The sequence below is a fragment of the Lithohypha guttulata genome (genome assembly GCF_036872675.1).
Source record: "Lithohypha guttulata strain CCFEE 5908 chromosome Unknown scaffold_2, whole genome shotgun sequence".
Taxonomy (NCBI): Eukaryota; Fungi; Ascomycota; class Eurotiomycetes; order Chaetothyriales; family Trichomeriaceae; genus Lithohypha; species Lithohypha guttulata.
Genome location: NW_027042751.1, coordinates 1280063 through 1294259, shown reverse-complemented (window position 1 = coordinate 1294259; position 14197 = coordinate 1280063). Strand labels below are relative to the sequence as shown.

The 14197-nt window shown below is 49.0% G+C and overlaps 4 protein-coding genes across 4 annotated transcripts; 2 read left to right on the top strand and 2 right to left on the bottom strand.

Moving 5' to 3' along the window:
- Positions 1–171: 171 nt before the first annotated feature.
- On the bottom strand, positions 172–1073 carry LTR64_002586 (uncharacterized protein; the record flags this gene model as incomplete). The annotated part of the gene is made up of 2 exons (XM_064896956.1): positions 172–209; positions 236–1073. The coding sequence occupies 2 exons, from the start codon at positions 1071–1073 to the stop codon at positions 172–174; spliced, it is 876 nt and encodes a 291-aa protein (XP_064755906.1).
- Positions 1074–3180: 2107 nt separating this feature from the next.
- Positions 3181–5033, top strand: RMD1 (sporulation protein rmd1; the record flags this gene model as incomplete). Its single annotated transcript, XM_064896955.1, has 3 exons — positions 3181–4786; positions 4835–4897; positions 4957–5033. The coding sequence occupies 3 exons, from the start codon at positions 3181–3183 to the stop codon at positions 5031–5033; spliced, it is 1746 nt and encodes a 581-aa protein (XP_064755905.1).
- A 2695-nt stretch (positions 5034–7728) lies between these two features.
- LTR64_002584 (uncharacterized protein) lies at positions 7729–9575 on the top strand (the record flags this gene model as incomplete). The annotated part of the gene is made up of 2 exons (XM_064896954.1): positions 7729–9385; positions 9436–9575. 2 exons carry the CDS (start codon positions 7729–7731, stop codon positions 9573–9575), a joined length of 1797 nt encoding a protein of 598 aa, XP_064755904.1.
- Positions 9576–10233: 658 nt separating this feature from the next.
- On the bottom strand, positions 10234–13684 carry LTR64_002583 (uncharacterized protein; the record flags this gene model as incomplete). The annotated part of the gene is made up of 3 exons (XM_064896953.1): positions 10234–10386; positions 10501–13155; positions 13625–13684. The coding sequence occupies 3 exons, from the start codon at positions 13682–13684 to the stop codon at positions 10234–10236; spliced, it is 2868 nt and encodes a 955-aa protein (XP_064755903.1).
- Between the last annotated feature and the right edge of the window lie 513 nt (positions 13685–14197).

Genomic DNA, 14197 nt, shown 5'->3' with positions numbered 1-14197 from the left:
CATCTACGTTTCCGTTAAATCTTGTCAACAATTGACAAACACCACATATATCTCCGTTCGCCTCTTTGACGGCTGACAAACACAATGAATCAATATCCTAGCACCACACGCTAACGCGTTATCATTATCTTCATCTCAAAGTAACGCCTACATTCTCCCCGCTCGCTGTCATTACCGTAATCCATTCGTGGTGTATACCTGGCGATGACCTGTCAGATATCGAGATTCCACTAACCTCGAACAACCTTCTTTCCTGCAGTGAACTGCCTCTTAAGCCAATTCACTTGAGGTTCATGTTCCCGGTCAACTGGTGCAGAGTTCGATCTGTCGAAGAATCCTGGTCCACCGTATTGGTTGCCGATCAGGACTCGAGAATCGCCTTTCGCGTGGACGTTGCCGTAATCGTTGCTCGATGTGACTGGCACGGGTGTCCCTGATGCGAACATACGCAAGGCGTCGGTGCCGATAATGTGACCCTGTTGGAGTGCGGCACGATCTTCGGTGACGACTCTGCCAGTCCTGTGACCAAGGGGGATGTCTTGTATCGAGGGTCTGGAGGGTCGACGATTGTTTGAGGGTTCGTCAGCGGCTATGGAGTCTGCTGTGTCGGAGCGTGGAGGATTACTGAAGTAGTGTGGAAGGGATGGCTGAGACGGTCCGGGCTGTTCTTGATCGACGGTGTTGCTTAGAGCTGGTGTGCTTTGTGTTTGAACGGTGGACGTGTAGACCTGTTGTGCAAGAGGGTCCGGGTTGGGAAGGGCGTTGATGAGGTTTCCCACGCATTCAGTGAGAACATCAACACCTGCTGTGCCGGCTCCACGTGTGATTTGGCGAAGTGTTTGGAGGATTTGTATGAGAGCCTCTCTGGCTTCATCGCGTTGCGGAAAGCTTGAGGCAGGCAAACCGGTCAACGAAGAGACATGGCTAGTGAAGTCGTTGTATGTAGTGTCGAAGTGAAATTTGGGGAGTCTTTGTTGGCTCAGTTTGTGCTGAGCTGTTGCAAATGCAGCCGCGAAATCAACCCCTGAGTCCAAGACACCTAAATGTTGCAAGACGGCTGAGGTGTTGGCCATTGGTATCTCGCCGGAGGTTTCAGCACTGCAAGTGCTAGTACTGTAGTAAGGCTGAAAGGAGTGAGGCAGTGAATTTGAATGCAAAAGTGCTGGAGCTGCTCGAGGCTGTCCTTAGCCTATACTGTGGATTTGAGTCGAAGCGACAGACGAGAATAACAGAAGAGAGAGAGAGATGGGGAGAGAGAGAGAGGACAGGCAAGAAGAGAACGAGCACTCGTTAACAGGGCGCAGGGACTGCTGGAGGTGGTGCAAGCCAAGCAGGATCATGAGGTATCCCTGCCTTAGCATGACACAGGAAAGGGCAGGGCACTTCCCATCATACTGAAAGAGGTAAAGTTCTGAGCCAGATGAAACGAGCCTTGGCTCGGTTGTCGTGCGAGAAGAGCGTCGAGTCTGCCAAACGAACACCATACTTTGCAATAATAAGGAATTAGTCCGATTCTGTAGTGGCTGTGGTGAATCCGAGCAGAAGAGCCTGCATGAGACTTGACCTTTCTAAGCTCAACTTCCAACCGGAGTGGAGTTTCGAGGACAAACAACAAGGGGTGAACACAAGTGCACGGGCTCCAGATGTACAGTACAATGGTCGTGAGTTGGAGGACTTGACGTTGGCGCTTAGGTCTGTGGCTTGCTCCGGGTAGTCAGCTGCTGCTGTACAGTAGATATGCCACGCACCCGTGTACGAAATACGCTCGGGTCATTGAAGTCATGTGTAACTTCGTAAAGTGAATGATCTTGCAAACATGTGCTTACAACGCTTTCTAGGAGCCGGAAAGTACGAAGGAGTTAGAAGAGAGCATTGGCAGTTGCGAGTGTGTCGCTTCTCGTGATGTCATTCTTACCAAGTCTTCTGCAGCCCCAGACTTCAGCTCAAGGCTCATACTTCGAGTACTTCTCGGACTCAGCCTCGATCTAATCTGACGAGATGAGCACAACATCCATCCTGATTTGGCATTGCGTAACTTGAGATGAGTAACAATTCATTGTTGTGGTAATTCGGTTGTTGCGTTTCGAATCTAACAACGATCGTCTGGGGCATTTTATGTATGGAATAAAATTGCAAGTCAGCCGCGATTGCATGCCGAGTGTGATTGATAAATTTGCTACTTCGAACACATCAATTGAGTTCTACGTGCAGACTGCTGATGCAGCCTGAGCTTTTGTCCTTGCAGTGACAACTTGAACTTGAAGTCAAGGCTTGTTTGGTCTGATTCGCATACCAGTAAGATCGATAGCGAAAAATCTGATGCTGTCACTTTTCAAGTACTGGACCTGCCCTAATTCTACCTTACTAGCTGCTAGGTGACAACCTAATACCGATAGCTGAAACATGTATTGTAGACGGTCGTTCATGAGTAGGATAGCGACTGTTTAAAAGGTTGACCACGGGGGCGACGTTCAACAGGTCAGGCTCATCTGCTCGATGCGTTTCCATAGCTCACCATTCGTACTATTTGCCCTTTGTGTGGCGTTGTTCTGGCTATACCTAAATTCATGATATTTTGAAGACTCGTGCATTGTGGCAGTGTGTCTGCTGGCTAGACAGTCTACCACATTGTCCCAATCATTTTCGATAAAGCCTCGACAACCATGAAGTACAAATACACTTCAACAGTGGCAGCTTTCTACCAGATAGAGCCCGATAAGTTCGGACGTTATCAGAATCAGTGGATTCTTCGAGAATGTCTAGATTGCTTCCAAGTCTAGTCTTGTAGTACAAAGGCACGGCTCAAGCTGTAGAGACATGGGTATGTGACACTTTGACAGCTTGACACTTCAACGTTAAACTTTGACACGCGTGAAATCTCCAGTGTTAGGACGAGAAACAACACATGGATCATGTTTACTAGCAGTGTTAATGACTGTGTTAACAAACGAACATGAATTTCTGAAGGTGGAACGAAACGTAAAGAAGTCGAACAGTTCCCACGTGCTCGAAATTAAAGCTGCATCAGGTCGGTTAGCTGACTTCATGGTAATTTTAGCGTACTTCAACGGTGATGCGATCGACGCGGTAACGAGACTTTACAGCATTCGTTTCATCAGGCATGTAGCTTTTCAAATTCATCTTCTTAGATTGTGGTAATTATTGTCTTCGTGCGTCAAGATGGCTACCCAGACAACAGAAGCTTCGCCATTACTTGGACGTCGCGAAGCATCAGGATCAATATCAGGATCTACGTCACGTTCAGCCCAAAGGTCGCAACGGACAGTAACCTTCAATCCACATACACAGATCTCTTCTCAACCTGGCTCGTCAAGCCTAGGAGCACCTCTGCGACCTGCACATAGTCCTTCCCAGACCCTCACAAGCGATCTTACATCCAAACGAGAACCATTAATTCAAGCCTTCAATTCGAAACTGCGCAGGAGAAACAGCCATGGTGGAGCTCTGCCAGTTACACAACCTTTTGGACCTGGACCGAGGATCGGTGCACAGCGAACCACGAGGACCGCAGAGAAGCTGAAGATCCTGCCAAATCCAGACTTTGGGGACGAGGGACCAGACGAAGAGAGTGGACGAGACGTCTATTCCCAGTTCACAAGGATAAAAGACCCGAGTGCGAGACGAGATGCCGCCAGGTTAGGAAAAGCCGATCGAGAGCGGTTGCCGAGAGTCACAACATATTGCACAGCGCAAGGATACAAGCTGGAAAGCATACTGAAATTCATGAAGAGTCGGACCAAGACACGAGGAGCAAGTCCGAGGTTATTTGATGAATGTCTCTACTCGCCTTACGATTATGACTATCTGAAGAAGAGGAAAGTCAACGAGAACATGTTCAACAGGAATACCGGGATGACTGGTGAGAGAAGTACAAGTAGAAGTCCTGTCGAGGAAAGAATAGAAAGAATGAGGAGAAGTCCCAGGATCAGGCCTAATGAGAGGAGGTTCTCGGATTCCGCTGTCGAGGTAGAAGAACACCAGCAAGAGCGAAGAGAAAACTTGATTGACCTTCAAAACGAGCTTGGGACCTCTTCCATGCCTGGCCAAGACGACTCAGACCCGACGGTGTTCTCCCCAACGAGTGAAGAGCCGCGGCCGAACACGTTGGTAAATACGATATCAAAATCCAGTGAGGATCTCAACGATCACCGCGAACAAGACGACCTCCATTCCGCCTTCAGCTCGAGTCATCCGGACATAGATACAAATGTCGAAAGTCCTGAAGTTTTTGTCTTCGATTACGGCACAATTGTCATCTGGGGCATGAACATCCAACAAGAACAACGGTTCCTGTCCGATCTGGCGAAGTTCGCGACGAGTCCATTACCCAGTGACAGTGTGCAGACTGAGGAGTTCAATTTTTACTACACAAAGGAGTATCAAGCACGAATATACAACGACTTCATATCTCTCCGCGACCCTCGGAACCATCTGATCAAGCTTGCCATTTCTCATGCGCTCAGTCAGTCAGTCAAGACAAGCTTGTTCGAGGACCTGGTTAGTGAGACGATTGAGACTACCAGTCCACTTCCTGCCGTGATTGCACAGACGGGCAGTGTGAACCTGACGAGACGACAATTGAACATGCAAATCGGCGAGCTCTTCATTCTACGTATCAACATACATCTGCAAGGCTCCGTGCTCGACAGTCCAGAGCTGTTCTGGGCTGAGCCACATTTGGAGCCTGTCTACGCGGCTGTTAGGAGTTACTTGGAGATTGGGCAGCGAGTCACACTGTTGACGGAGCGTCTGGATGTCATTTCTGGTATGTTGATTGTCTCACCCGTTGAAGAATATACTAACAATGTACTAGATTTGCTTGCAGTGTTAAGAGAGCAAGGAAGTAGGAGACATGATGAGATCTTGGAGTGGATTGGTAAGAGATTTTCATTCCTTTATGTACTGGAGGTTTCGGTTAAACTAACCATTCTGCAGTCATCGTGCTAATTGCCGCTGAGATTGTCGTCGCAGCTATTAATATCGTGGTTGACCTGGTTGCTGGTGTTGACTAGGTGCTGTCGAGCATGGCACGAAATACTACTCACAACCCGTGTACTCACGTTTGTAGTCCGACTGTGGACTTGCGTCATGAAACACGCGCAATGATAGATGGGAACGCAGGTCTTGTCATTGGGATAATGCTGAAGATTGCACACAGCAAGGGAGAAACAGGCACGCCTTGAGTGTATAGTAATGTAGAAAGGAGGGTTTTTTGGTTCGGCGCAGTCTTCAAGCTGTTCAATCTCATCTTGAGTTGACACGAATCCCTCCAGTCTACAGCATAGCTTGAAACCTGTTGTGACAGGTACACTCGGAGCCTAGTGGGATTGGTAGGAAGTTCGAGTATTGATCCAGTCTCCGATTTTGTCTGCGTGACTTAGAGGTCCTTACCAGCGTGTTCAGACCGTGTCTCCGATGTGTGGACGCAAGAACATTTTCGAGTTCTTGCTAGAGGGTAAGTGATCCTAAGAAGCAGTTAAGTTGTTGTTGTGTATCAACAGCCAAACTACAAAAATCTTGAAGAATGCCCCGTCCGAACACACATTAAACGCGGGCCTGTCGCGCTGCACACACACAGTTCACGCCTGTGGTACCAGTATTCAAGCGGTTCGGCGAAATCCAATCTCGGAACCGCGTGCTAGGGTACCGCCTCTTTCTTCCCAATGCAACTCAGCACTGAACTACTCTTTGGTGGCTCATGCGGCGTGTGAGTGAAGCTGTTGTTCTCGCTTATGTTTGTGGTAGGGGCTCTCACAAAGACTGTGAATATATCTCGGCTTTTCTCTCGGAGATTCTGTTTGCACAGAGCCGCGACGACCTACCATTGCGGACGGTCACACTTCTACTTGTAAGAAAGGTGGACGGCTGGAGAAATATGCAACGTTGTAATGCTCATGCAAGCAGGCTGGAAGATCGGAAGTCATGTCAAAAGCGAATCTGTACTCGAGTAGCTAGACGAATCCAAAAGAGTAAGATCAACGGTGAGCAACGGCCCTTGAGTACAAAGCTGGCATGGATGCTTCAGAATGACAATGTCCGTCTGCCTCGCACCTGACCACAAAGAAAAAGTTTCGCCGAGGTAAGACGCTGCTGTACTCACTGCTTGCTCTGGGAAATGTACTGTAATTTAGCACTTCATGGTTGGCTACCTCTTGTTGCCATTCCATGTCTTCGTGTTTTCTTATTGTCTGATGACTTCGATGACCTCAACTTCTACTGTGGCTGTCCTTGGCACGCTGCAGTGCGATGCACTTTCCACTTTGACTACCGTACCTTCCACTAGTGGTCTTTTTTCCTCGCTTCGGCCCTTCTCATTGATCTCCCACTCGGCGATTGCAACACAGGGTACATCCAACGACTTGTATAGCAAGAAGCAGCCCACCAGGCTGGTACACTCTTGTGGTTATGTGCCCGTACATCGTGACAGTCTGTTTTGAGGCATCTAGAAGCTGTCAAGAAACGCCGAGAACAGGAAAGTCATCGACTGGTTAGTACCTAGAGTACAATCTGACGACAATCGTGCGCTCGGTCACATTTGCCTTACACGGCCTACGCCAGCTGATCTGGACGATCGATCTGCATGTAGTATTCAACCGACTTCGATTTCTGGGGATGGGAAACAAAGTGTCGCTAAATGACGATAGACAACACAAGGCGAACCAAAATCTATGGCCATGTTTGGCATGGAGTCTTACAGTACGGCCAGTCCTGTCAGCTCACTGCCAATTTCTTCATAATTTCTCCCGTGGGCGCGACTGGACCATACACTAGGCTTCAGTGTCGACCACAACAATCGGCTACCGTCGTTATCTTCACCATAGTGCTTGTTACTAACATCATGCCACAGCGCGATGTTCGCATTGACATTGGACGATGATGTGGGTCGTCTTGTTCAGTCAAGATTCATGTCACCAGTCTTGTTCGAGTCAAGAATAATCTACGGGTGGAGCATGGAGCACAGAAATGCGGGGATGTGTCACAAGCTCATACTGGGATCTTGGGAGCCACATACGTTCTTAGCAGGCGCGGCTTGTCTCGTGAGGACTGCAGTGCATGCGGCCGACGAGCTCGGCCAATTGCGGCTCTGTATCGCTCAAACATCAGCACAAAATCGTTCGCTCGTAGACCATCTTCCCAGCAGCTGTACACGATCGACATCTCTTTCTAGCCTAGTCTCCCATGGATCTGAGCTCAAACGTGCATCGCATGTTCCCCAGCTTTTGGAGAGAACAGCTGCGTCATCGTGGCACCAGTTACTCCGGCTCAGCATGTCTATCTGATCATAGACAACTGACCTGACGAGGCATGAACCAGACGGGTGTCAGAGTGCGTCGCCGCTGCAGCCAACGACCTTCTCAAACCGCACCACTGATCGCATAAACTTTGTGTTTGATTGGGGCTCTCCCCAGCCCGCCGCGTCAAAGACAAACATCCAGGATCTCGATATGGCCGAGCTATGGAGCCTCGGAAGAAGTTGCGCTCGAATTGATATTGGTCAAACTTTGCTCGTCAGCTATGCATTGAGCTAGTGCAGCTACTTGCAGCTTCACGACGTGATGCCGTTATGTATAAATCGAGCCAGGACGCATCCTCGGACCTGTTCCTCCTCCATCTGTGTGAGAGAGGTTGTCTTCATACACAGACATCTTCATCAAACCTCTTTCTTGATTACTTCCCTGATCGGTTGTCCAATTTCATACCGCCAACATGGACGTTGAGCAAGGCCGTGGTAGACACGGCAGTGTGTCCAACTATGCTGCCAACCTGGGCAATCCTGCCACCTTCGACAGTGGACGCAGACGATCCTCCGTTGTCCCAGCTGCCGCCGTATCAGCTACTCAGAAAGATGGCGTCCTCAACCAGCGAGACGATACCCTTCGCAAAATGTCTGTTGCTGTACCCAACTTGGCTGAGCTTTCAGCAGACGCCAAAACCGCTGCAAATCTAGAGCACAAGATGGGTTTCCGAGAAGGTCTCAAGCTCTATCCAAAGGCTATGTTCTTCTCCTGGGGTCTTTCCCTTGCTGTAATCATGGAGGGTTATGACACCTACCTACTCGGCAACTTCTTCGCCTTGCAGACATTCAACCGACACTTTGGTGCACCTACTGGTACCATCGAAAATGGTGTCGAGCAGTACCAAATCTCCGCATCCTGGCAATCAGCTCTCGGTACTGGTACAGCTGCTGCTCAAATTATCGGTCTTTTCATCAATGGTATCGTATCCGAGCGAATTGGCTACAGATGGACCATGATTGTGTCTCTCCTCTTGATCACTTGCTTTATCTTCATCACTTTCTTCGCTGCAAACATTCAGATGTTGTTGGCCGGATATGTTTTATCTGGCCTGCCATGGGGTGTGTTCCAGACCTTAACCACCACCTATGCCGCCGAAGTCTGCCCAGTTTCCCTCCGACCCTACTTGACAACATATGTCAACCTTTGCTGGGTCATTGGCCAGCTCATCGCCGCTGGTGTACTAAAGGGGTTCGTTGGTAACGACAGCCAGTGGGCTTACCGAATTCCCTATGCCATTCAATGGGTTTGGCCTCTGCCCATTGCGGCCATTGCCTTCTTCGCTCCTGAATCCCCATGGTGGTTGGTCCGACATGGCAAGCTCGACCAAGCTCGCGCGGCTCTGGCAAAGCTCACCAATGCCAAAGCCAATGCTCAGTTCAACATCGAAGACACCCTTGCAATGATGATCCATACCAACGAGCTCGAAATTCAGCAGACTTCTGGTACCTCATACTTGGACTGCTTCAAGGGTGTTGATCTTCGAAGAACTGAAGTTACAGTCATGACCTGGGTCATTCAGCAAACCTCCGGCTCGCCTATGATCGGTTGGGGTACATATTTCATGACACAGGCAGGTCTTGCCGACACCGATGCTTTCTCACTTGGTGTCGGCCAATCTGCCATGGGCTTCGTCGGTACTGTCGGATCATGGTTCTTGATGCCACACTTCGGTCGACGGACGATTTATCTCTGGGGTCAAGTTTCCATGTTCGTCATCTTGATGATTCTTGGTGGTCTGGGTATCCCAGCTTTGAGCACTTCCATCGGTTGGGCTTCTGGTGCTCTCATTTTGATCCTCACTTTCGCCTACGATATTACAGTCGGTCCAGTGTGCTACTCCCTTGTCGCAGAATTGCCATCAACACGTCTCCGAATCAAGACTGTCGTCCTGGCACGAAACGTGTATAACGTCTTCGGTATCATCATCGGTGTCATCCAACCTCGGTTCATGAACCCAACCGCGCTCAACTGGCGTGGCAAGACATGCTTCTTCTGGGGTGGCCTCAACGCCCTCGGTATAGTCTGGACCTACTTCCGTCTCCCTGAGCCCAAGGGTCTTACTTATGGTGAGTCCAACACATCCGCCTGCGCTCCATGTATGCTAACTTCTTCACAGCCGAACTTGATGTCCTCTTTGAGAACCGAGTTTCCGCCCGCAAGTTCCGAAAGGTCGAAGTTGACCCATGGCGATCCGATAACCTCGTCATTGTCGATGATGTCGACAACTCCAGCCACGAGTACAAGGAGAAGATGTAAATATCTTACCATATCAAGAGTGGGATTCTACATAACACATGTGCGCCACGCAATGACGCTGCCCATGCTTGCGAGTTGCTGGGGAGCAAGTTTGACAGCATGTTGATGATATGAAAGAGATAGTAATGATCTTTTGGTTGTAATCAGATACCCAGAAACGCAACTTGTATTGATGTTGTAGCAGAACAATATATCCGTTACTACTTATGCATCTGGTTTCTTTCTTGTTTTTGTTACTACCCCTTTCTGCAAAGCTCCGACTGCAGTGCTGTCTCCGTCGTCCGAATCTACCGGGTTTCAATAGGCTTGTTGCGACCCTGCGCAGTGTGTTGCACAACCAAGGGTCTTGACGCGTACACAAAGTTTCTGGGAGATCGGGGCTGTACATTGCACAATCACTACGTACAGACGTACTCTTGATGTACTCGATGTTACTAAGTATACTACCACTATATTGATGACGTTCCCACGTCGTTTCTATTACCTGCCAATAATCAGTTCAACGCCTGAATCGCCGTCCCCTGCTCCCATTTCTCATTCCCAACCCCTAGTACCATTTCCCCAGAACCGCAAAACTCCCTGCTTCAAATCCCCATAGCCCAACTTTCATAAGCTCATTGTTCGTTCCTGTACCAGCGCCAAAAAAAAAGGTGCATCTTTAAAAGTCGTCCTCATTCCAACACCAATGGTTTGCGCCTCCTCCACCACTATCCGGGCTAATCTTGTTCATCGTGTTCATGCTCAAACTGTTCCTGTTCCTGTGTCTTCTCCCTGTTCCAATCATGTTCATATTGCCGTTGCTTATATTCACCTAAGAAAAAATCCATGGTCACAAAAGCATTCAAAAAAGCAAATTCACCTCACCAGGGGAAAACAGACTATACTCCATTCTGGTATCGTCTGCTTCTGTTGGTTAATCACTTACCTCGTTCATGTTCATTGTTGTGCCTTGTCCTTGCCATCCTCGCCCGACGCTGTTGTATTGCGCTTGTTGTTGTCCGTTTGAATTGTTCATGTTGTTTTGTTGCGGCATATAGCTCATGTCCACACTGCCAGCACCACTTGGGCCGCCACTACCGAGTCCGCCACCTGTGAAGTAGTTGAAGGAAAATTGGTCGAAGGAGGAGCCTTCGAACAGTGGGTCCTCGAACATGGTGGGCATGCTGAGGTCGAAGAAACCATCGAAAAGATTGTCAAGGTCGTTGTAGTTGTACATGTCGATATCTATTGGCCCTAGGTCTTTATTCGCTTGGTAATGTAGTGGCACACTCATGCGTGGATTGTAAAGTTGTGGCTGCTGCACGTCAGTAGAAGGAATGTTCATACTCGTTGCTAGAGTGACGGCAGGCAGCGTATTTGACGAGCCCTGGACCTGAATATTAGTGGAGGACTCTGGATTCAGATCAGTTGTTGCACAGAATGGATCTAAGAGGGGATTTATCTCGAAAACACCTGTGTGCGGATCAGACCTTGCTCTATCATTCGCAGTGACGTGCTGTCGTGAGCCGTTGAGTAAGGAAGCGCTTGTTGTGAGTGGTGTTTGAGCTGGTGTATTGGTTAGTGTTGACACTTGAGTCGTCGACGGAGGTGTGTCGGTCATCATGTGATTGTCATGAGGCGAGAAAGTGTTTTGACGTTTTGACGACGGTGGATGCGAACTGTTGCTCGAATCGTACCTTGGTCGTTTATTGGAAGCGGTGTTAATACCACCAGCACTCCTTTCATTGGAATCGTTGAGTGTGAGGTCCGAAAAGTGCATACTCGCATTGCGCTTTCCGTTCGATACACCAAATTGAGCAGCTGCTTGTGACAGCACTTGCAGACGATCTGCTGACATCGCTGCTAAAGGTGTCGACGATGGCTCCTTCAATGCTCGATGGTTGCCGTCGACTGAAGGTCTCACATGCGTTCCTGTCAGATCTTCCTCGTCCATATTCACATCAGGGCCCTCCTTCTCGTTATGGAAAGGCCCATATTTACATACAGCGACTTCTGCTTCTAGTGTGTCGCCAACATCAAGGCCCGAATTGGACCTTCTTCCGTCCTCAGTTTGTGACGGTTGTTGCAGGCTTTTCAGCGCCTTCCGACCCAGCTTAGCCATTGCATCGGCGGTCCACCATGTTTTGTTAAGACTTTCCAAAATGTCACACCGTGATGCAAGATCGGCCTGAGCCTTGACAGGATCCGAATGTCCATCCCGTAGTCCCCGATATGCTACTGTTAAGGACAATGAAATAGCATATGGCACGAGCGGTATAGGTGGCAAATGAGCTTGTCGACCCCTAGCAGTCAGTTTCTGTATCCGATCGGCCGCGACGATTCGACGTTGATACGAGCGACTCGTGGGCCCACCAGCACGGCAGGAGAGTATGCCAATGATGTTGTACGCAATCTCTAAGAGGTTGCGCTGAGAGTCACCTAGCAAGTTCACTGCACAGTTTTGTGTCAGGTCTTGAAAGGATGGAAATTCGTCCTCCCATCCAGCTGTATCGAGATCCACACCTGGTCTGTAGTACTCAATTACCCGGTCGAGTAAATTGCCCATCTCGAGCCATACTGCCATGGTCTGACTTCGCGCGTTCGGTTCCACTGATGGTCGGTCGATATCGATATCTCGTTCCGCAATCATTAGAGGTCGACCACCTAAGCATGCGTTAAATTTGTCCAACGTCCAGAGCGTCCACCATAACATGGCCTGCTCATCATTAGGAGTTCGGCCAGGTGTGTTAATATGTAACCCTGTTGTTTGAGCGTCGTGGATAGCCATAACTAGATGCAATGAGGATTCTTCGATACCACCAGGTCCATCGTTGTGCAACGACATCAACGTCAAAATCTGAACTTTCGTGAATCGATCTGCTTCAAGGTCCGCTTTCATTGCTGCATCTAGGCCGGTGTGCAAGGCACGGGCAAAAGGGATCGGATCCATCAGGGGTCCATCTTCGTACAGCCGCAAGTAAGGAACAGCCTCTTGTGTCTTACATGCTACCAGGCAAATGGCCTGTATGAGAAAGACTGAAGCTTCACCATTGGTATAATCCTGTAGCAGCTTTTTGCAGGCAATGACTGGAAATAGAGGGTCGATACAGGCGACGTACGTGGTTACTAAAGCATCTTGTGTGGCCTTGGGCAATACACGTAATGCGCCCACTGCTTGCAAGTAGTTCTTCTGGTGCCCGGTCAACGTCCTTCGGCCACGTTCTACCTTGGAATATCTGTGAACTGCAGCTTGCTTCTTGGCAGTAATGTCACTCGCATCAGCATTGTTAGCAATACCATTACGAGCTGCAGCCTCTTGCTGCCTTCGAAATTGTTCCTGCTCTAGGCGTGACTGCTCGACCCAAATGCCAACCCTGGAATACCTTGGAGAATCCTTTGACCTCTGCGTCAGGTCTGTGAGGACACTTTCCGGATTCAAATCTCCCACAAACTTGACAGGTTCTTTGTGACTTAGTTGAGGTAGCACCTTTTCGGCGGTGTCTTTCTCGGCTTGCTGGTCTGTCGTTTGAGCGAACGTGTGAGCACATTTTTTCTTCCGCTTTTGGCATTGTGCGCATGCGCGAGCAGCTCGTTTCCGGTTCTAACGGCGATCAGTAAAAGGTACTCGAACAGAAAAATTGAAACAATGTTGGATTCTTGGCATAACCGTCCATGTCCTTATGAGTCGTTGTTCGTGGCAGCTATTAGTCGTGAGTTCAATGCACAGTCACTTCAACATGTGCTTGAGACTTTCTATCTTGACTTTAGTTACGAGGAAGTGCTGCATTAAAGGTGGGCAGATCCGACCATCTACCAGGATGACAAACATATCCAAAATCAATCTGGACATGTGTTGTGCGAGACTCGCTATGTCCGTGTAGATGAAAGTTCAGCGGACATGAGGGTGCTGTCAGTGAGAAAGACTACGGGTGCACGTTGTCACCACTGTCAGTTCTGAAAGCAAAGCCGCTGAGAGCGGCACGATAACCGATTTCGGATAGTTAATATGAGTTTGGGATTTGGACAGTTATGCCAGAGATCTAGAGGCCATATTGGTGTGGTATGCTCACCTTGAAGTCTGCATTGTTTGCCTCGAATACTGTTAACATGACCCCTTGAGAAGGAGGCATGATTTTTTTATGAGTCGGCAGCGTTACTGAAAGGGTTGCAACGAGGAGGGAAGGGCGAAGTTTTGGGAAGAGCAATACACTCGGCTCGCTGTGCCTCCTTGTCAGCCCAATAATCACAAGACTATGCAGCGTGATTTAATGGTTCATGTGAGCCAAAGATAGTCTTCCCTCAGGTCGATCTTGCAGCCATGTACGGTCACCTTGATTTCTCATTTATCTCTGTCTTTTGGTATTATGCTGCACACTGGCGGAGAGCAAGCGCGAACGTTTCCTGAATGGGCAATTTTACGCCGTCAGTCGAGCTTTCCAGATAACGAATCAATCAAAACGTGCAATTCGATTACTGTGTTCAACTGCTGCTGATAATGCTGGACGTGCCTGAGTGCCAAGGCTCTGATAACGTTCGACCGCTCTTTCTACAATACAGGTCAGCACTGATGATGAACTGGCAAGACGACTAAATTGTGAGTCCGAGCGAGACGATCAGCAGGTAGGCATACAGGTGCGACGATA